Below are 23,415 nucleotides of genomic sequence, written 5' to 3'. Positions count from 1 at the left end.
ACTCAAAAGCGCACGAGATGTAAATAACTTTGATCTCGTGTAGTTCACAAAACTTTTCACCTCAGCAGTGAGAACATATTAGAAAACCCGAAAAATGTATTCCTTCTTCATCACTTACCTATTCACTCATGTTTTCTTAAGATATACCAACAATTAAGTTTTCACCTCAGCAGCTCGAACAAGGGTACTTTGCTACTTAAAAACAGTGAGCAAAATCGCATTTTGCTCACTGAGTGAGCAAAATCGCATTTTGCTAATTTTGTCTCACTCAGTGAGCAAAATGCGATTTTGCTCACTGTTTTTAAGTAGCAAAGTACCCTTGTTTGAGCTGCTGAGGTGAAAAATAATGATTTACACATTTGAAGTTGGAATGTTCCAGGTCCAGTGGACCAAGTAATGAGCAAAGCTGCGGGTATCCGGCTGTCTGACGTCGACAGCCAGCTCGACATACCGTCTTCTATTGCTGGTGATATTCCGAATTTAGTATTACTAAATTTATAGTTACATAGATAAATGCACCTTAGAAATTAACACAAATCTTAAAATTGAAGGAAATTCCAATAAACAAAAAAACAGAATTTGGCACTATTCGTAGGATTGGCAGCTTAATTCTGGGGCCATTTGTAAAATACTTCGACCGACAACCCCACTCCGTATCGATTTCATTAAGAGGTGCAGCGATTCCAACTGGTTTAATATTATCATTGAGTCAGTCTAAGGGTCGGTTGCACCACTTGCCCCAACCGCCCATCATGCTTAAAAGCGTTCGCAATTTTTTATTGTATGTGAAATTTTCAATATTTTTCATACTTCACTGACTAACGTTATCCGTCCGCTAAATGTGGTTGTTGGTTGTTGCAAATGGCGCTAAAGCTTTCATGTTTGGCAGACATAGCAATGGACCCCTGGGAGTGCGCGACGCCTCCGAGCCGGCACTACGCATACCGCTGGGTGGAGGGCCAGATACGCCTCTACCGAACTGAAGCCGACGCCAACAATGACCGCCCCCTGACCTACAATTACGCCTCCTTCCAGCAGTTCGTTGATGACTTCAACTCGCTCATTGACATGATTAGAGATGGACCCTTGTAAGTGCCTATGTGTGTGTGTGTGTAAGTACTCAATTGATTTTGTATTAAGAAGAAACGTCTGCAAACGATGCTATTAAGTTTAGAAATAATAAAAGTAGAAACAATCACTGTCTCGGTCCTGGATCTGTGTCTTCCCTAAGGCGCATATGGGGGGAGTATTCGCTGTCCTCGGGTGTAGTCTCGGTAGCTCAGTTGGCAGAGTATGGGCTAGTGACCCAGTCTTGCGAGTTCAAGTCTCACCCGACATAGTGAATATTTCAATTTTTAATGTATTCCTAGATATCTGTAATATTTAACTACTTTCACGATACGATCTACTTTTTTATGCTACGCTGGTGGAGGTGAAGTTCCTTACATATTTAAATACTTAGTCTTTGAAGAACACCTGCTACTGGGGTATTACATGAGCTCCGTGTCCCGTACAAACTCAATTGACTCCCGTACAAATGCATTCTGTATATTAGGCACATTTTTTCAATGATCAAGTCAACAATTATTTTACTAATTTAGCTGAAAAAAGAGTTTTTTTTTTCAGTCAGTTCGGAATGGGAGTCCATTCCGGCAGATAGACAATTTCATGGAATGCATTGCACCTACCGGTAATTTCTTGTGTTCGCACCTAACTGGATTTGGGTTGTCTTGTCTGCAGGACGTCGTTTTGCTACCGGCGCCTACAGTTCCTTTCAGCCAAGTTTAAGATGCACGTGTTGCTGAACGAGCTCCACGAGCAGGCGCTGCAGAAGGCCGTGCCGCATCGGGACTTTTACAACATCAAGTAAGGAAAACCCTTAGAATCCTATCTGGCTCAACTCAGAATTGGACATAGATCTTTCTGCAAACGGAAACCATCCTACACTAAATTTCCAATAAAATGTTTAGGTCCTTCTCAAATGTTTTAATTTTAGGTTTAGCTCCGTTTGCAAAATTAAGTCCAATAATAAATTAAAATCATGTTTGCCGCAACTGTTTATCCACAGTTTATCTATCAAGTGTTACCGTGACTTTAACAGTCTTTGCTGGACTATGCGAACGACAGAGCAACGCCACCATGACTGGGCCATTTTATGCTGGTGCTTCCTATTGTCACGGATACGCAAGAAATACCCGAAAATTATAAGGGCCAATGCTGACGTCGCATTACCTAATTCCTTACTGCCGCTAAGTCAGGCACATTTGTCACAGTCGAATGCTCATCTCTGTCTACTTTTTCTTCCCAGGAAAGTAGACGTTCACATCCACGCAGCATCCAGCATGAACCAGAAGCACCTCCTCCGCTTCATCAAGCGCACGCTCCGGGAGAACCCCGACAAAGTTGTGACGATGGACAAGGGACAACCCATGACGCTGAAGGCGGTGTTTGAGAGCATACAGGTGGACGCGTACGATCTCAATGTGGACATATTGGACGTTCATGCGGCAAGTTTTTAGGGGGTTGATTGTGTGTGAAGTCAATAGCGTAGGGATTTGATGGGTTGATGGTCCACATGAGGTTTAGTTAAAGCACGGGAATCCTGACCTGACAAAAGAATACTACATATAATAAAGTGTAAAGTGTAAGCGCAAATCTAACAATAAGAACAAGCTGAAGTATATACAGTGCCAACCACTTGAATAGCCTCACCTATATATTTTGAGTATTATAATTATACGTGATTATTTTTATCAATATATCTTAAATTTGAATTGTACGCCCTGACGTTGATCGAACGACACATTAACAAGTCCGAACTTGTCTGCGCGCGAAACGTCGTGGACGCAAGAGCTAATACGGGCCCTCCACATGAATAGCCTCAGTGTAACATAATCGTCCAAACCGTGCATTTAAGATTCGCTTTCAAATTTATTTTATTATGATTAGATAATACAGATGGCATTCTATTAAGTACCTGCAGTAACGCGATAAACAGTGTTTTTGTGACTATGGGACGTGGTAAAAAACTTACAAGTTTAGAAATTGAAAAGGTTAATTTTTATTTAACTCTAAAATTATCCCATCGTGAGATAGCTAAAAAAATAGGTCGCAGCCCTAAAGTTATTAATAATTATGTTAAAAATAAGGAAAATTACGGCCACCAGTATACAGGACGCACAAAATTTGCCACTACGGATAATGAACGTCGACTTATTTTATGCTCTGCTTCAAATTCCACCAAGACCGCCAGGCAAATAGCTAGTGAAATAAATACTAGAGCATTTCTCTCTACAGTTCGACGGATTATTAGAACATCATCCCACCTCAAACGAAAAAAAAATCATGAGTAAACCTCCTTTGCGCGAACAACATGTAGCGGGTCGACTGTCTTTTGCTAAAAAGTACATGTGCTGGAAAACCGAGTGGCGAAATGTGATTTTTAGTGATGAGAAAAAGTTTAATCTAGATGGTCCAGATGGATTTAAATATAATTTTCATGACCTAAGGAAAGAACCGAAAGTTCTATCACGTCATCATTCAACTCTCGGATCGGTAATGGTTTGGGGAGCAATTTCTTACTATGGTACTGTTGATTTAATTGTGGTAGACGGAAGACTAAATGCTGAAAAGTATTTAAATTTATTAAAAGAAACAAAAAGTAAGTTCAGAAAAGTAATAGGTAGAAAAAAAATGTTTTTTCAGCATGATAATGCTCCCATACTCACGTCAGCCATAGTTACAAAGTGGTTTGAAGAAAACCAGATTGAAGTTCTAGAGTGGCCATCCTTGTCCCCTGATCTGAACATCATGGAAAATGCCTGGGGTTGGCTGTCTCGGCAAGTTTATTACAACGGAAGACAGTTTAGTAATAAAGAAGAACTGATTCAAGCTATTTACACTGTTTGGGCTTCTGTGGACGTTAATTACATACATTCTTTATATGAATCACTACCTAATCGTATTTTCGAATTAATAAGGTCTAATGGAAGGTATACGAAATATTAAACGAAAGAGTTTTAATAACTAAACAGTATCTTTTAGCATGTGAGGCTATTCAAGTGGAAGGGTCAATTATTTGTTTGACGTTATTTCTTAAAACTTTGATTAGATAACAATAAATATTTTATTTACTATTACAAGGCTTCTTGTTTTATTTCATATTTAATGTTTAATGTATATCTCTTTTTTATATAACTATGAGAAATATTAATTTTGGTGAGTGAGGCTATTCAAGTGGCTGGCACTGTATTATATACTTACTGCGCTGTACGCAACATACGTTGTGTGGTAGATACATCTGATTTGCGAACGTTTGCGTTTGTAAATCTATTAACCGCGTAATATACGGGACCAAAAAACGCTATTTATTTAAGCTTTGTATATGTAGGTAATACCTACACTTTAAAAATCTTAAATTTTACAGGACCGCAACACGTTCCATAGATTTGACAAATTCAATGCCAAATACAATCCGGTTGGCGAGTCGCGACTGCGCGAAGTGTTCCTCAAAACCGATAACTACCAGAACGGCTTTTTCTTCTCCAAAATTATGAAGGTATGCAAAGATTCAATCAGTGTACTTATTGGTAAATCCTCGCTTTGGTGGTGCCTTAATTGAAACTGATGGACTGCATACTGGCTGCAACTAGTGTATACTGCGTTACTGCGCATAGCCGAGCAACTAGCAAGACACCGCTGGAATGTAATCTGTCCATTTCAACTCCATATCTATTACAGCGTGTCAGTCTTAGACAGGATATGCAATTATGCACCAATGATCGCGTCGTGATGTAGCGTAACCGATTTTCCGAACGTGCAAAAAGTTGCTTAAACCTTAACCAACTGAGTAAATGTCTATGGTGCGTAAATTGCTTCCGTCTCTCAGGAGGTGATGGCAGATATAGAAGAGAGTAAATACACATACATAGAGCCTCGCATCTCCATCTACTGCAAGAACAAAATGGAGTGGAGCAAGCTGGCTACGTGGGCGGTGAAGAACAACGTCTACTCCGAGCATGTGAGATGGGTGGTGCAGGTGCCGAGACTCTAGTGAGCCCCATTACTTTACTTTCGACTTAGTGTTATGTGTCTCTCACGGCACGCTTCAGCTAATCTCAGGACTGTAGCCAATTGTGCTCACTACCTGTAGACTGAACTTCTAATAAGTAGGTATACCTATAATCGGTTTCGTTTCAAACCTTATTTTCGATACTTCTGAGTCAAGAAGCGAGCCTATTTGATTATAGGTACACCCTAAATAATTGACCTTGTACTCTTCAGCGACATCTACCGAGAAAACAAGCTGCTGAACAATTTCCAGGAGTTTCTGAACAACCTATTCAATCCCCTGTTCGAGGTATCCATTGATCCCAGCTCCAACACGGACCTACACAAGTTCCTCAAGGTAGGTATACGTTAGTTGCATTACTAACATATTTTATAGACTTCGTTTATTCACTTCACACATCAGCACTCTCCGGAGTGCTTCCTTTATGTCTAAACTGTAAACTTGCTTCCAGCCACTCGTATTCGTGGGCATCGATCTGTACTCTAGATGTCATTAACCTTGCTACTGCTTTTCTGTTTAGACAACTGCCCAAAATGGGAGAGTATTGACCTGATGAGTCCACCGAGTTGGAGATTTAACAAGTTTTCTGTACTCTTCACTAACAATGTAGCCAAAGAATATGACCCTGCGCCGCTGATACAAAGTGCTGAATGTGGAATATTATTTTAAACAAATTTCCACTAAACTTTAAAAATATTTAGAGTTACCTAAGGTTAATAGCATTTAAAAATATTTAGACAAGTCTGCAAGGATTTTGATAGCACACATTCTTGGTCTAACTCTACTTGTAATTTTTTTGACAACAGTACGTGATAGCCTTCGACAGCGTAGATGACGAGTCGAAGCCAGAGAACCCGCTGCTGGCCGGCGACGTGCGGCGCCCCGCCGAGTGGACCAACGAGGAGAACCCTCCCTACGTTTACTACCTGTACTACATGTACGCCAACATCGTCGTCCTCAACCAGCTGAGAAGGTTCGTCTATCATCCTGGTAGGACCCGTGCGTCGCTCCGCCGAGTGGACCAACGAGGAGAACCCTCCCTACGTCTACTACCTCTACTACATGTACGCCAACATCGTCGTCCTCAACCAGCTGCGAAGGTTCGTCTATCACCCTGGCAGGACCCGTGCGTCGCCCCGCCGAGTGGACCAACGAGGAGAACCCTCCCTACGTCTACTACCTCTACTACATGTACGCCAACATCGTCGTCCTCAACCAGCTGCGAAGGTTCGTCTATCACCCTGGCAGGACCCGTGCGTCGCTCCGCCGAGTGGACCAACGAGGAGAACCCTCCCTACGTCTACTACCTCTACTACATGTACGCCAACATCGTCGTCCTCAACCAGCTGAGAAGGTTCGCCAATTATTACAGTAGGCACACGAATTCCTCAGTCAACATTAGCACATTTAAAGGTTTCCACCATCATCATCAATAACATCATCATCATTGCAACATTACAGGCTCCAGCTATGATGGAAAATTGGGCACCATGGTACTTTTCTCTTCTCGCTCCCGCTCAGTTCAACTGCTTGTAGCCCGCTTTTTCTACGTTCATAATTTTTTTTTATTAGCTTGCCACAGTACACACATATTGACAGAAAAAACAGAAACAATAACAATATCAAACTAGAAATAAAATCAAGAACAAGAAGCATCAATAAATGTGCTGTGTGCGTTGCAGCAAAACAAAGGGGTTCTGGCTCAGTAATACGCTCCACTCTTTCGGGTGAAGCACTGATAATTCTGCTAGAACCCAATACACACAGGACGACCAAAATTACGATTGCCCAATAAAAAGCGTAAAATATTCTTGTTCAGCACGTGTGATGGACATTTGCCTACAGGTCCCAGGGCTTGAACACGTTCGTGCTGCGGCCACATTGCGGTGAGTCCGGGCCTTCCACTCACCTTGCCGCCGGATTCTTGCTTGCGGAGAACATCTCCCACGGTCTCATCCTAAGAAAGGTACTAACTATACAAGTGCCTACACAATTTACACAAATGCAAAGTTATATCTCTTACTTACCAGTATTTAATCCCAGAGAAGTGTGGAAATGTTCAGTCTCAGTTTCATTTCCGACAAATATAGTTGCTGAGATTAGGCTCAGATGATAAGAGCCACAAGTTTCACCAAGCCACACTGATAAGAGTTATCTATGAGTTAAATAAATAAGCAAAACTACACACTAACACTAAGATCGGTAGCTGAATAAGTCTAATACATCTTCTACTTCATCAGGTGCCCGTGCTCCAATACTTATACTACCTGGCCCAGATTTTCATCGCCATGTCTCCGCTGAGCAACAACTCGCTGTTCCTCAACTACCACCTGAATCCGTTGCCCGAATTTTTTGCTCGCGGTCTACGCGTCACGCTCTCTACCGATGACCCACTGCAGTTTCACTACACCAAGGTGAGTCGGCTTTGAATAACTAGGTACTATTAATCCAAGTATTTTTTTAAGGGAGAAGTACTTACCTACTTGCTGCAGAAAATTACCATCTATTAAATAGGCAATTTGATCATCGCTCACCATTCCTTCTCCCCTAGCTCCACTTCAAGTGCGTAAATCTCGGTCATGCCCAAAATAGAATATCCATCAGTAGATTCAAACGTTATAAATTGAATGCATTCTATGTAGGTAATTGAAAAATAAAAAATATGCGCGTCTCTCAATTGCCTCAACAGCCACACTGTATTTTAAATTTTATCTCCTTTAAGTACTTGTTTGACCATTTGACAGAGAGCTGTTATTATTCAATTGATGAGTTTTTGACATTATGTAAACTATAGGCTACAGATATATTATTTGATTATTGATAGATTGACTATGTTTTATAATGATTGTACATTTTTATACTAGACAAACTGTAATCTTAAATGATATTGTCAATTTATGATTTTATTATTAATTGTAATTTATTATTTTTCAACGTGACATTTTAATGGAAGTTTAATATTAAATAGTAATTTGTTACTCGACGGTGACTCGTTGCGGGTGTCCGTCGCTCTCCGCCTGGGCTGCGATGTATGTCAACCACACGTATGCATCTGCGGTTCCAGGGTGGGGGCTGACGGCCATTATGCATTGAGTTGCCGGCGATGTGTCGGGAGGCATCCGCGTCACCATGCCTTGAACGACGTAGTCCACAGGGCGCTCAGGTCAGCGGGAGTTCCATCCGTGCTTGAGCCTCCGGGTCTAAGTCGCACGGACGGCAAGCGGCCTGATGGCCTAACTTTGGTGCCGTGGGAGAGAGGGCGGTGTTTGGTCTGGGACGCTACGTGCGTCAGCACCTTCGCCGCCTCTCATATCAGTCGCACGGCACGCGCGGCCGGTGCGGCGGCCGAGGTTCAGACGGCGGTGAAGCGCCAAAAGTATGTACCATTGGGCTCGGGGTATATTTTCGTTCCTTTTGCGGTGGAAACGGCGGGCTGCTGGGGTGCTGACGCGAAACAATTTGTGCGTGACATAGGCCGTCGACTTAGGCAAAAGGGAGAGGATCCCCGCTCCGAATCGTTTCTGGTACAGAGGCTGTCCATAGCCATCCAGCGGGGTAATGCCGTGAGCATTATGGGCACTTTTGCACCGGAAGCGATAAGGAACGGGTTTGACTAGTAGTTACGTATGTAATTATGTATGTTAATATTTGTAAGTTGATCCTTGTTTGACATGAATAAATTTAAACATTTAAGAATATTTGTACGCCGTGTATTATGGTAAATTAAGGACTGGAAACAATATTATGTAACATCAATTTATACCCTTTTTTACACAAATAAACTATTCTATTCTATTTAAAACATCTTATCTGAACAGGAACCCCTAATGGAAGAATACAGCATCGCAGCGCAAGCGTGGAAGCTCTCCTCCTGCGATATGTGCGAGTTGGCTCGCAACTCCGTCATCATGTCCGGGTTCCCGCACGAACAGAAACAAATCTGGCTCGGAGCAGATTATTTACTGGACGGGCCCGCAGGCAACGATATTACTCGGACGAATGTGCCTAACGTGCGGCTGGCGTATAGGAGGGAAGCGCTGCGGGCTGAATTGGACATACTCAGGGCAAGTTTATTAGGTTAGAACCAAACTCTACGCCTGCGATATGTGCGAGCTAGCGCGCAACTCTGAACTCCGTCTTCATGTCCGGGTTTTCCCAGGAGCATAATCAGAGAAAATTCAAATTGTATGTGAAGTCCCTCAACCCGCAGTAGGCCTACCTATAGCCCAAACCCTCTCGTGAGAGGAGACCTGTGCCCAGCAGTGGGACTTTATAGGTTGAATTATTATAGTAGTTTTAGTAAATAATATTGAGCAAAAATTGTGGAAGTTTAAAATCATTGATTCTGCAGATTAACAATGAAACAGGTGACATAATCGACCTTCCGCTTATCATTTGTTTTATTGGCCAACTTTGAAAACAAACATTTCATTTTTATCACCGTTTGCGTAGTCAAGACATGTAATTTCGGCAATGATATCAACATCTTCGGTAGTGTAGTGGTAAGTATCCCCGCCTGTCACGCGGGAGACCGGGGTTCGATTCCCCGCCGGAGAGACTCTTTTTGGATTTCTATTTTGAATTTTCGGAACGCTTTTGCATCCTGCGTGCTGTTTTTTTTTAACAATTACCATGTATTTTATAAGTGTCCCTTTTTTTGTTGCAGAGCTGACAACTAAGAATGAAAAAATTGGATTTGTGAAAAATAAGTCTATGTAAATTGAAAGTGATTTGAAAGTACAATAAAGAAACTTTTAATGGCATCTGTATTTAATATACTTAGTTTCTAAATACAGTAGTAGTTGCAGTTAGTTGTATTTTATAATTCTTGATGTATTTTTTTTTGCTTGTATGTAAATTCAATGTTGACGTGTAAACGTGCCCCTGTGGCCTATTTGCTGAATAAATGTTGAACTTTGAAGTAACAGGAAAAACATGTTATTACATATTTTAAATTTTGTACTAAGTCTTGCGAGTAAGTCAGTCAGTCAAACTACACTTATATTCACAAAAATAGCATTACAAATTTTTATATTGATCATGGTGGCAGGCGTGGCTCACTCCGCGATTTTGACGCCTTGCTACAACTACCTACTAGTACATGCGGCCCACACCAATTTTGGTGTCTAGCCATAGTAGTTGTCGCGCTTCTAGACATGCCGAAAATAAATACACCGACTTCAGTCGTGTTTCTAATGACATAAATGCTAGAATCCCGTGACGCTGCGTATAGCCTTCTCCTCGTCGTGTGGCGCCATCTGTCGGTGCGAATGGAACTCCATGGTGAAGGAAGCCAGGCCGGAGCTAAGCGAACGAAGAGTTGAGGAGTATCCTAGTAGCTCCGAGAGTGGGGTAATGCTGTCTATTACCTGTGGATGATAGAGATATTTTAATAAAAGTGGGTAAGAAAGAAGTAAATTAAGAGCGATATTTTCAAGTCAACATTATGGTCAAATTATGGGATCTATATCTGAATCCCTAAAGTCTTTTCTCCTATCTTTGCATTCCCTAATATTGTTTGTCATAATGATTAGTTGTCCCAACACTAAAAACCCTAATTTTGGTTTCCCTGATTATTGATTACTTATCCTAATGTTATTAAGCATATTTTCTTTTTTGCGAGGGTCGCAGTTCTAACCCTAACCTAACCCACTTTTGTGGAAGCAAGTTTTAAAAGCTAACCATTTTTCAGAACCTTACATTATGGAAAATAATCGTTATAATGTGCCCATTAGGACAAACCAGTTAGGGCAAGTGACTTTAGGACAAACGTTGTTAGGGATTCAGAATGACACCCAAATTATGGCATTCCACCTTAAAAGGTCTATGACCAAATACTCGTTGTCCAACTGCCAACATTAAGTAACAAAAATCAAAATGCCAGTGTAACTCTTTTGGACCCTTTGTTCTTGTCTTATATCGCGTATCCTGCTCTGTGATATGGTTCAATTTTGATTGATAAAATAGGAAATTGGCGGGATGACCTCGACGCCTTTGACAGGAACTGGTGGGAGACGAGTCAAGACCAGGATACGTGGAATGGGAGGAGGGAGGCCTTTGCCCAGCAGTGGGACACTAGGCCACAGATTATATAATAGTTCTTACGAACAGATACTTATCTCTCAAAGAAAACGCAAATACCTACCGTTTTGATACCTACACAAAAATACAATGGAGTGACCTTCAACGCGCCGCTTCCCGTACCGTGCGCGCCGGCACAACGCTAGGGTTGTCGACGCTTACAAATGATTTTACAAATAAGTAGGTACCTACTTAAACTATAATTATATTCTATAGAAGATACCTACCTAAAATATAAGTTTTAATTGTCCAACTTGCATTAGAACTTGCCATATAAAATCATAGCGTACAATAACTATACATGAGTAAGATAAGTTGCAATTAGTTATTATAATATTCCGTTTATGCGTTTTATTCCGACAAGTGACTGCGAAACATTTTAAAAGGTCATATCTCCCTGCAGTAACCCCAGCGTTTACGCCGTTTTATAAACTGCTTATATTGAGAATGTCTGTCTATACTATACTTTTCCTATCTATCGGAAGAGCAAAAATATATATATTTTTTTATTAATTTTGTTGTTTCTGCATCCATCGACACTACAAGCTGTGTTATTTGTTCGTGAAGAAGACATTTCTTTCGCATACAATTTGGCATATTCGAGCGCGCGGCGACGCGACGGGCGTGCGTGAGCACGTGTGGCAACCAACTGGCTCGCTTTTCTACCGTGAACGGGAACAGATTCGTAGGTATAAAACCGAGCTCGCGCGGAGAGTTCCATAGGCCTGACTAGGCTCATATAAATAAATAAATGTACCTTATTGCGGTGCCTCATGTGCACGTGGAGTATCTCAGCGCGGCGGCGAGTCAGGTCCGCCATGACGCGCGCCGAGTGACTCTCGGGACACACCACCTGCAGCAGCATCACTGGCTCCAGCAGCAAGGCTTCCGCTTCTTCAAACACCTGCCATGACAAAATCACTACATAGTATAAAACACAGAACAAGTAGAATGGCGATGCGAGCAGGGTACGTGTCGCCGCCGGTTATGAGCAAACGCTCGCATGCTAGTACTCGCCCGCGCTGACCGAAAAACGTAAACACGCCTTTTGCGCCACAATAACGTTCAGATTAAGCCAGACATCAAATCTGTCTAAAGGTGGCGTATCCATTCACCACGCACACAAGTTTTTACTACCGTTGCGCGAGAAATGTGGAAATGTGGAGAGGAACGAGCGGCGACACCGGTTCCGATACCAACTGCGCGCGATAGCCGTTCTAACCTCTTTAATATGTTCTGTGGTATAAAACAAAGTCGCTTCCCTGTCTGTCTGTCTGTCTGTATGCTTAGATCTTTAAAACTACGCAACGGATTTTGATGCGGTTTTTTTTTAATAGATAGAGTGATTCAAGAGGAAGGTTTATGTATAATTTGTTAACCCGTGCGAAGCCGGGGCGGGTCGCTAGTAATTTATATATATCTACCTAGTTTACAATGTCTACATGAGGAATTGTAGGCCTGATAACTTGTTTTATTTTTGTGAAAAATGGTAAAGTCCTACTAAATTAAATAGTATATAGTTACCTTCCTTAAACATTGTACAACGGTAGCAGCGACCACGGAATCTGACGTGCCGCGCGTCACTTCAAACCAGTGCAACGTAACTTGGACGTCCACCATCTGGAACATATTAGGTTTACAATTTATCTGTAAATAACTTATACGAGCACAATAGTGGTGGCAAAGGAAATGCGCCATTATACCTTATAAAATCATTGTATGTTAGCAATGGGCTTGTATCACCGCTGTAGCCCTAACAGAGGAGCGGCACGACATTATCTCGCCCTGCACGCCCCTCTCTAAACGATAAAGTTAGAAAAAGACGTCGCGGCGTTCCTGTGCTAGGCCTACTGAAGTTGCAAGCTTACCATCAGGCGGGCCGTACCCTCGTTTGACACTGTCGTGATATTGCCAGACCACGCTAGCTCTGCACAGAATTGGCAGTGACGGAACATGAGAGTGGTATCATATACGTCAAATTACTATGAAAATACGACGTTTATAATGGCATCTCCACGCTTTGTCTCGTCAAAGTCGGTGCAGATTTATCTTAGATGGACTCTAGTAATAAAATGGAGAGCGCTGGTGGCCTAGCGGTAAGAGCGTGCGACTTGCAATCCGTAGGTCGCGGGTTCGAACCCCGGCTCGTACCAATGAGTTTTTCAAAACTTATGTACGAAATATCATTTAATATTTACCAGTCGCTTTTCGGTGAAGGAAAACATCGTGAGGAAACCGGACTAATCCCAATACGGGCCTAGTTTACCCTCTGGGTTGGAAGGTCAGATGCTTTTTTTGATCGCTTTCGTAAAAACTAGTGCCCACGCCAATTACTAGGATTAGTTGCCAAGCGGACCCCAGGCTCCCATGAGCCGTGGCAAAATGCCGGGACAACGCGAGGAAGATGAAGATGATGGACTCTAGTAATAAAATGAAACTTACCGGGCAGCCCAGCTTGGGTCCGTGCAGCAGCGCGGTGTCGACGCCCTGACGAATGGCGGACAGTGAACGCGGATGCAGATGTGCTAGGTTCGCTGCGCTCTCTGCTGACTTGTCCATCCTGAATAGAGATGCCCCGAATAGTGGTTTTGGCCGAATACCATGGTATAATAATATACTCCGCCTGGTACTCTCTTCCGAGATTTGCGAATGACCTAACTGGCACTTGCCTACGTCATCATGCTGTTTACAGGTTCTCAAACTTTAAAATGTGGGAGAATTTTAACCAACAGTGAAAATTATTTTAACGGCATTAATTTTAAGTTATTCATGTAGAAACATAGTAAAATAAAACAAATCTATACTGCACTTTTCACTCCTACTCTTACAGTTCCGAATAGAGCAGCCAACCATTTTCGTAACAAAACACGAAGCTTACGACGTGAAAAGTTTGGAAAACACTGCGACTGCTGACACTGAGCGAGAAGGAAATAACAATTAACACGCGTTCGACAAGGACGGTCGGTTAGGGACAAAATGGCGGATTGTCAAATGTGACAGGGCTATCCTGTGTTGCCAGTAGTGTAAACAGAATTACCCGAACGTCTGAAATTTCTTTCGTGAATCGGAAGATATTGCTAACGAATAATTAAAAATGACGTGTTATTGTAAAATTTAAAATAAAATACATATAAATGAAAATTATAAAATTATAAAGAAATAAATTAACTTATTAACCATAGATATAATGTACCCATGTAACATGTTATGTTGAAATAAAGTGGCAATGTTATTGTGACGTAGGCAAGTGACACTCTGGGAAGAGAAGACCATGTTTTATTAGACCACGGCCGAATACCGAATATTCGGCATGAGATGCGAACATTGTGAGTCACAATTATTATGAAAACTGTTCAACAACAAAGCACACGTTTGCTAAGATATATTTTTTGTAAAACCGAACTAATGAATGTAGTTAGAGTCGATCAAATCGACCCATGATAAAAATAAAATATTTCATAATCAACAAATGCTTAAAAAAGGGTCTTCCTATTTAACAACTTTCCAATAATACATTTTAAATATTAAATATACCAATTTTTTTTTGTGTAATTTTTCTTTTTAGGTAGGGGCAACAGGTATTCGGCCGAATAGTAGGCAACATTCGGCCGAATACCGAATATTCGGCAAAGTGGCCGAATGCCGAATAGTTGCCGAATATTCGTGGCATCTCTAATCCTGAAATAAATATGCCCCTAGTTACACATCCTGTATTTTATAGAAGTACACACACTAATCTTAAGGCTCAGTAGGTTCGTGCTCTCTGAGCCTCCTGCACCTTAACGCTTTATCAGCAACAACCCCCAAAATTCTTCGCCGACAACGAGACCTTGACTTGCTGCCTCGCGCAACCGGCAAAGTTTCTTGCCGCTTCCAAGAAATACTTCTCAACCTTACCCTACCCCTTTGAAACTAGTTATTACTTGAATACTATTATGTATTACTATGAAGCGCTGGTGGCCTAGCGGTAAGAGCGTGCGACTTGCAATCCGGAGGTCGCGGGTTCGAACCCCGGCTCGTACCAATGAGTTTTTCGGAACTTATGTACGAAATATCATTTGATATTTACCAGTTGCTTTTTGGTGAAGGAAAACATCGTGAGGAAACCGGACTAATCCCAATACGGGCCTAGTTTACCCTCTGGGTTGGAAGGTCAGATGGCAGTCGCTTTCGTAAAAACTAGTGCCCACGCCAATTACTGGGATTAGTTGCCAAGCGGACCCCAGGCTCCCATGAGCCGTGGCAAAATGCCGGGACAACGCGAGGAAGATGATGACTATTATGTATTACTATACCAGGCGTGGCTCACTCTGCGATTTCGTCGCGTCGCTACAAGTAGATACCTACAAGTAGGTACATGCTATTATTTATTCTGTGACTATGCCTAGAAGTATACTAACCTTAAAACTTTATCAGCAGCAACCCCCTTCACATTCTTCGCGGACAACGTGACCTTGACCTGTTGCCTCGCGCCCGCCATCTTGCGGTCAACCGCCATAGTTTGCTTGCCGCTCCCGAGCAACGCTTCTCGGTAGGCGATCTGCATTGGTCCCAGTTCGACGTCTATTTTGTATTCACGTATGATGCGCTCTTTTATTATTTCGAGGTGAAGCTCGCCCATACCTGAAAGATAAATATATATTTAATTACACAAACGGGTCTACCGCGATATAATTTAATTGTTTTTACCTTTAATTCCGACGTTTCAGCTGAGATGCACCAGCTGTGGTCACGGAAAAACTGACGTCCCAACAAATGTCAACAGAGATATTAATAAAACACCACTAAACTACCCGAAATTAGTTAATGAAATGGTAGACCCGGTCCCAAAACGCGAGAGTTTAAAGTGTTAAGATAAATATAATTTATGTTTTAATTTAAATAGAAAAACTAGAACATAAATATATATAACTACTAGGAACATAATTTTTGTGCATTATTTACATGACTAAGGGCTCATTTAGACGATGCGAGAACTCGCATGCGAGTTTCATTGCATTGCGGGTTTTGATTGGTCGGATGAATTGGACGTAACCAACAATCCGCAATGTAACTAAAATCGCATGCGAGTTCGCACGCCGTCTAAATCAGCCTTAAGGAAGGATTGCACTTTAAAGCTTAAATATGTCACAAACGGGTCTTCAATGGGGTTCAGCAGTCTGTCTGGCTGTCCGTCGTGAACTGATGGTATTTTGACGTCTCGTTGTCATGTCAAATTTTTTAATTTATGTCCGTAGTTCCAAATATATGTGTATGTACGTATGTATATGTGTATGTATGTGTATGTATGTAATGTATGTGTATATGTGTAAATATATATGTGTGTGTATGTGTGTAGTATGTCAATCAGTCAGTCGGTCTACGTCAGGTCGCCACGGAGGATGGAAGCCACGACAGGGGTCTAAAATAAAATGGCATTAGGTTTCTTTGTTGACTGCGGAATCTGCGGAATATAGGCGTCAAGGTATTTTGCGTAACGATGCGCCCTCGAGACCTATGTTAATCAGCGGGTGTTTCGCTGGTGTGGTATAATACTCCAAGCTGTCTTTAGTTCTGGTAGACTAAGTCACACAATAAATAATAGTACTAGGTACAGAAGATTCACTCTCTAACAAAACGCGTCTATTACGACAGATATGATATGACCGCTAGGTGGCGCAAGTGTAAGCAGACGTCCGTTCCGTAGCGGTGCGCGGCAAGTGCGGTAACTACTATGGCTATAGTTCGTTTTTTTTAGCAATAGAAAGAAGGCAAGCGATTTTGCTTGACATGTCTTTTAATTGCAAAACGCTTTTTAAAAATCAGTAACTATTACTTATGAAAGCAGAAGAATATAAATGATCGTATTAGATTCATAATTGTTTTTTAAAACGTGTTTTTCAATAAAAAGCCACGTCAAGATTGTTTACCTTATTTCTAATGCTAAAAAAAACGAACGATAGACACAAAAATTGGTGTGGGCCGCATGTACTTGTGGGTGCTTGTAGCGACGCGGCGAATTCGCGGAGTGAGCCACACCTGACTACGTGCCACACGGTTAGGGTTGCCAGATCGAAAGGCGCTATTATCGGGAAAAAATATTAATTTTCCGGGATTTTGAGACTTAAGTCGGGAAAAAGAAAACATTCAAATTAAAGTACCTAATTGTATTAAAAACAACGATATTTTACATTATTGGCACTACGTAAACTGCTCTGCCCATAGACGTTTTTATTTCAATTTCAATTTCAATGTTTATTTGCAACCAAGTAGGTACAGTGGGCACATGCAACTTAATGCTAGGTAGGCACATAGGTACATAACTACTAGGACCCGGATAGGGCTTAGCAAAATAAGGTTTTAATTTTTCCTAATCTAGATTTCAGTAGCAATAATTATAACATTCATTTTTCTACCAGTAGCGTTATAACGCTGACGCGCTCGACACGGGTCGCTCGCTCGCTCGACGACAGTTCGGAACTTGAAATTATTGTTTTATAACGTGCAGCTGTTTTTCGGGACATTAATTTCCACTTTGTCGGGAATCGGGAACACATGCTAAAAATCGGGAGAATCCCGCCAAATCCCGACCATCTGGCAACCCTACACACGGTACCTGCCAGCACCAGCTGCCCGGACTCGTCGTCCGTGACGACCCTGAGGCTAGGGTCTTCGCGGGCCAGTTCGCTGAGTGCTGTTTCTAGGGCGCTCTGGAAGGCCGCGCTTGGCGGCTCGATGGAGCACAGGAATACGGGCTCAGGGATAGTTGTACCTGTGAAATGTAACGGACGAAAATGTGTGAATCCAGGGGTCGGACAAAAAGTGCGGATGACGTAAAAATGACGTAATCTTGCACACAGGATGATGTTTGAGTTTGTATTTAAACTTCCGTGTGACATGTAGTAACAAAGTAGTATTAATGAAGTAACAAAATAATCGTAAATAAATCCATGGAATTAATAATACAGGTGGTAGGGTGATGTAGTGAATAAAATAAATTTCACGAAACTTGCCACAATATTCGAGTAAAGATGACATTTTAGGGCGTTTTCTTATACATTAGTAAATATAAATTTTAGCTAAATATAATCGTGAAGATACAATAGCTAAACAATAACGACGTCAATTTATTGTTCATCTGATTGGCAATGTGTCACTCAAAAACGTACTTACTCATTTCAAGTGGCGATATCGTTTAATAAAGAGGTTGATAAATGATAAGTGATAATTGTTTATGAAAATCAAAAATACTATTTGAAATCATCCTATAAGTGGTTTGACGTCATCCGCACTTTTTGTCCGACCCCTGAGTGAATACCTACAGCAGGGGTCACAATATGGCGGACCGCGGTCCGCATCCGGACCGCCGACCTATTTTATTCCTTTGCTTATTTAATAAACTCAAGGAGAACGGACCGCGATGGCCATTTTATTTTAAGAACCGGACCCCTGAAGAAACTAATTGGTGACCCCTACTCTAGTGCCTGAAGGCCACGAACCACTTTGTTCATCTATATGCTTCTCTATCGCTCAAGCTACATATAAGAGTAATATAGTTGGTCAAACCAAATTGTCAGTAAATAAGAACTTAAAAAACTATACACATCCTTTTCTTTTGGGTGCTTAGTGTAAGACAAAGATAGTATGATTCTCTCTGTCTATGTTTGAAATAAGACAGTCCCTTGACAAACTATAGACAGGCAAATAACAAAATATCGATTTTCAATGTTTGCGCTAAGCCCTTTGTCTTAAAATATAGTTGAAGTTGAAGATGTTACATGCTGGGTGGGTGGCGACAATATAGTGCCCCTTATTCATAAACACGCTACAAACCTCAATTTGCTAATAATCGTTTGTCCTTAGGTATCTGTCATTTTAACTTGTGTATTTGTAAGAAAGGGATAAAACATAATTTAACAAAATCAGGCCCGTAAAGTTTTATAAATAAGGGGGCTATTCTATAGTTAAAAGTTAAAACGCTATAAAACCATTTGACTTACCAATTCCCAACAGTACGTCAGCCATCTCCTCAGCGCTAGGCTCCGTTTCCGCCACAGCTAATTTATTCCGAGCACCGGGGGGAATCACTCTTTCAGCGTATTTGGGATCCTTCAGAGATGAAGTGAGGCGGGATTTGGCGCGACTGGCCGCTGCTTGGGTTGAGGTCACCAGGTCGCCGGTCATGGTCGCCTGGTAAATGAGATATAGTCAAGCAAATCTTGTCAGTAGAAAAAGGCGCGAAATTAATTTTTTTTATGGGACGATATCCCTTCGCGCCTACATTTTTCAAATTTGCCGCCTTTTCCTACTGACAAGATCTGCTTGACCATCTATATCAGACGAAAAAGAGTGGCCTCATTACTACGACGTGTGCGCGGCAGCACTAACAGCATGCTAAGGGCGTTAGACGAGCGCCTCGACTGCCCGCTCATTAAATACTGGGTAGAACTAGTCATCTGTAGGTCTAAGTAGATATAGGTTACTAACATAGTGTTAAGTCTAAAATGTTACTAACAAAATATGGATCGTCTTTTGGTCTGAAATAAAGAATTTTTATTTTTATTTATATGAATAAACTTGTATCTATAATACGTACAGAATAATCATTTCGGTCGCTAAAACACATGAAATAACTACACTGGTGAATCTTATCTCGTTGCAGTAAGATATACAAAATTTCAGTTAACAGTGTGGACGACAGTATACGAAAAAGCACAAGTAAAAAGTGTACTTAACAATAAAAATATAATTTAAGTATATACACAATTTTTATTGTTATATTTGATTAATGATAAGGAAATTGATATTCCGAATATTCCGTTGTTTGTACTTCTTTTGTGTTTTTTATTTATTTATTTGACATTTAGATTTTATTTTAGAAACATTCTAGACTAGTATTTTTTATACAATTTTTTTTCATGTCTGACGATCCTTTTGTGAAATTCTTAAATTTGTGTTAAATTTGATTTGTATAATAATCCAATATTATTATGGAATAATAACATCAATAAATTGCTCTGATAATTAGCTTAAGATAATTTATAAGTATGTTACGATTCATAAGTGCTTGTTGCTAGGCCTACATGAATAAAGTATATTTTGACTATTGACTATTTTCACTTCGAAAAATGTAATGAAATTTTGCAAGTCAATTTTAACCTAATATTATTAGCCATATCGTTTTAAAATTTTGCAAGTACATACTGTAATCCAAATCATACAATAATCTGGTACCAAGTATATTCGACGATAATTGTGTTTTTAAAAGTGATTTTTTTGCTGCAACTTATTTTCACTTACTTTAAGCGCACTGACGACAGCAATGTTGCCCGCCGTGACTCGCTCCACCGGCTTGTACTCGTCCGCCAGCGCCACGTACAGGGATCCTGTCTGACCACAAATAAATAAAATTACTTTCTATCAAAAGTAGACATTATACAGATCACGATAACGCGCCGCACACGAAAGGCGTAGCGTTCAAAAAGGCAAATGCATCAACATAAAGAATATATAAATATTAACAAACCTGTTCACTTTTGTCTTGTCCCAAATTATAAATCTTCTGTCCTTTAGAAATCTCTCCACTATACAGCCTGAAGAACGTGAGCACTCCTCTCTGATCATCATGCTGTACTTTAAACGCCCTCGCCGCTAAGTCACTCCCAAAACAATTATGTAAACTATTCGCCTCTAACGGTGATGGCAGATATTGTATAACACCATCCATCAATGTTTGAACGCCAATGTTTTTATAAGAGCTGCCGCAGAGAACGGGAAATGCTGACATTTTCAGCGTACATCGTCTTATAGCGGCATTTATTTCTTCTGTCTTCAAGTTGTCCAAGCTTTCCTGCTGTATAATGGTGTCCGCTAGACTGTCATCTAAAGATGATAGTTGGTCGATAAGAGCCGTGTGACTCTCGAGAGTTTTTTCCCATCGAACGCCATCTTTTTCTGTCAATTTGCGCCGTAGTAAGTTCTGCCCGCGGCCTTGCGTCCAGATGATTTCTTCTTTGGTTACCAGATCTATAAGGCCTGAAAGTAAATAGCGGATTTTAAAATTTAATGGAAAAACAAAGTATTTGAAAATGCAGATTGCATACCGTCTTGCAAAATTTGTGAATTTAATATTCAACTACTCGAATTTAACATTTGCTTTGAGCGTATTTGTGTATAATTTTTTATGTATACCTATAATAAATTACTGTCTTAGCTGAGCCTTGAACTCACTCTGGATCTGCATCGGCTTCTGGAGTTCATGTCTCACCCAAGACAGTAATTTTTCCACTTTATAATTTATTCTAAGCTTAATAACATCGTTCGCAGATGTTTCTGCTAGTAATTTTTTTTTGTGATAACAAAGAATTATATAAAAAAAATACTAGACAAAGTCAATATTTATTATTTTAAATTAAAAGAGCAGTTAGATAAGTCTGAGAGTTTAACCCAAAGGTTTATCTTACCAACAAGTCTACCCTCGTGCACCACAGCCTCATGCAGGAGTAGTGGGTCCACCTGCAGCTTGTCTCTGATGGAGTCTACACAAATTGCCGCACTGGCGTCTCCGCGGTCCATCTTGTTAAGGTAGAGTAGCCGAGGCACGCGGTGCGCACTCGCTTGCCGCCATACTGTAAGGGTCTGTGCTTCCACACCTAAGAAAAAAGTACAATGCAAGGAGATATACATTTATGAAGTGGTTAGGGTGTATTCTGTTTTTTTAATTATAAATTGGGCCCGTTTCTCAAAGCTTGTAACTTGTAATACAAATGGAAGGCCCTTTCTAACAAAAGCTGTCAAAAAGTGACATCATGAAAGGTTGTGTTTCCAGTTAACATGGTCTTTGACATACAATGTATTGGTGTAGAGATTCAGAGATAATTCTTTAGACCAGCGGTCGGCAACCTTTTAGTAGTCAAGGGCCACATAGTAGTTTATGAAGTTGACGCGGGCCACATTTTGTTAATATTTATAACTTTACCAGACATTGTCTTTTGTCAATATTACATACAAAATAGCCAGGGAGGCTCGCGGGCCGCAAGTGACAGGTTCACGGGCCGCGGGTTGCCGACCGCTGCTTTAGACCTATAATTCTGAGGAAAACCAGAATAACACAAGAGATGAAAGCAATAACCTACCTGCTGAAGCATCCAGCACAACCACAGCACCATCTAGGACAGCGAGACTCTGTTCCACCTCCATCGTGAAGTCAATGTGGCCCGGTGTGTCTATCAGGTTGATTTGGCTGCCTCGCCATGGGAATGATACTGCCGCAGCTACAAAATATAAGAAGAGAAAATTAAATACTAGACAAGCACACCTATACAGGCTATACATCTACTTGTCAATGACAACTGTCAATGATTACTGGATACAGGCAATATCAGTTGTCACAACTGCCTGCCTGCTTATAGAATAATAATAATAAATTACTAGTGATTTTAATAGGAAATTAATTTAAGCCGTTGTATGCCGGAGCGCGGAAAATATTAGAAAAAAATAATCACGGCACACGAGAGGTTAAAAACTTTGTACTAAATTTAAGGCTTTTGCATACAAATAAATTACATAATTATTATAATTATACATATATTGGATTGTCTTAAGAGTAATTAATGCAGAATTATTCAGTAGTCAAAAGAAAAAGCTGAAGGTATTTTAAGTAATTTAGGCAACAGAGCACATAGACATTCTAACATTTCCAACAAACATCTTAAAAAATATACAAATTAAAATATACATATTTTATTTTATTTTATTTATTGAAAGTATATGTAAGTCCTTACAAGTGATAGTGATCCCTCGCTGGCGCTCCTGCTCCATGTAGTCCGTGACCGTGTTCCCGTGATGTACCTCCCCCATCGTGCGAATAGTGCCCGAGTAGAATAGCATTCGTTCCGTCGTTGTAGTTTTACCTGAACACAGTTTGTCATTATCATTCATTTATTGAGTATGTTTGCCGTGATTACAAATGAAATTACTTACCTAATAGAAATAAGTTCGGAGTTGGTTAAAGTACAGAATACAAAAATACAAGCCGTAGAAATGAATGAATAAAAAGTTTTGAGTGTTTGGAACAAAATCTAACCTGCATCGATGTGTGCTAATATACCGATGTTGCGTATTTTCTCCATTTTAACTTTACCGTCGGTATCCGCCGTACAATACCTTCGTAATTGTGCATTTTTTAATATTTTTCTGTAATAATTTACGTAAGAAAACGTTCTCATTTTGGTCATCGCAGCCCACTCGCAGCCCTGAAATCCTGAAAAGAAAACTTTGACACT

At 40.7% G+C, this 23,415-nt stretch overlaps 2 protein-coding genes and 1 non-coding gene across 3 annotated transcripts; 2 read left to right on the top strand and 1 right to left on the bottom strand.

The window, feature by feature from the left end:
• Window positions 1-385: 385 nt before the first annotated feature.
• Window positions 386-9,178, top strand: LOC134655849 (AMP deaminase 2-like). The gene is made up of 11 exons (XM_063511340.1): window positions 386-466; window positions 890-1,088; window positions 1,741-1,866; window positions 2,309-2,507; window positions 4,427-4,558; window positions 4,889-5,052; window positions 5,284-5,407; window positions 5,878-6,044; window positions 6,917-7,037; window positions 7,312-7,485; window positions 8,890-9,178. The coding sequence occupies exons 1-11, from the start codon at window positions 397-399 to the stop codon at window positions 9,151-9,153; spliced, it is 1,740 nt and encodes a 579-aa protein (XP_063367410.1). The 5' UTR covers window positions 386-396; the 3' UTR covers window positions 9,154-9,178.
• A 378-nt stretch (window positions 9,179-9,556) lies between these two features.
• Trnad-guc (transfer RNA aspartic acid (anticodon GUC)) lies at window positions 9,557-9,628 on the top strand. The gene has a single exon. It is a non-coding gene; the product is annotated as a tRNA-Asp (tRNA).
• Window positions 9,629-10,227: 599 nt separating this feature from the next.
• On the bottom strand, window positions 10,228-23,391 carry LOC134655806 (ribosome-releasing factor 2, mitochondrial). The gene is made up of 13 exons (XM_063511281.1): window positions 23,217-23,391; window positions 22,915-23,043; window positions 22,267-22,404; window positions 21,595-21,783; window positions 20,658-21,166; window positions 20,432-20,521; window positions 19,132-19,321; window positions 17,748-17,903; window positions 15,553-15,775; window positions 13,595-13,712; window positions 12,677-12,772; window positions 11,910-12,056; window positions 10,228-10,440 (listed from the first exon to the last, which is right to left on the bottom strand). Exons 1-13 carry the CDS (start codon window positions 23,365-23,367, stop codon window positions 10,279-10,281), a joined length of 2,298 nt encoding a protein of 765 aa, XP_063367351.1. The 5' UTR covers window positions 23,368-23,391; the 3' UTR covers window positions 10,228-10,278.
• Window positions 23,392-23,415: the final 24 nt, after the last annotated feature.

The sequence above is a fragment of the Cydia amplana genome, chromosome 17, assembly GCF_948474715.1.
Source record: "Cydia amplana chromosome 17, ilCydAmpl1.1, whole genome shotgun sequence".
Taxonomy (NCBI): domain Eukaryota; kingdom Metazoa; phylum Arthropoda; class Insecta; order Lepidoptera; family Tortricidae; genus Cydia; species Cydia amplana.
This window is presented reverse-complemented; position numbering and strand designations above follow the sequence as displayed.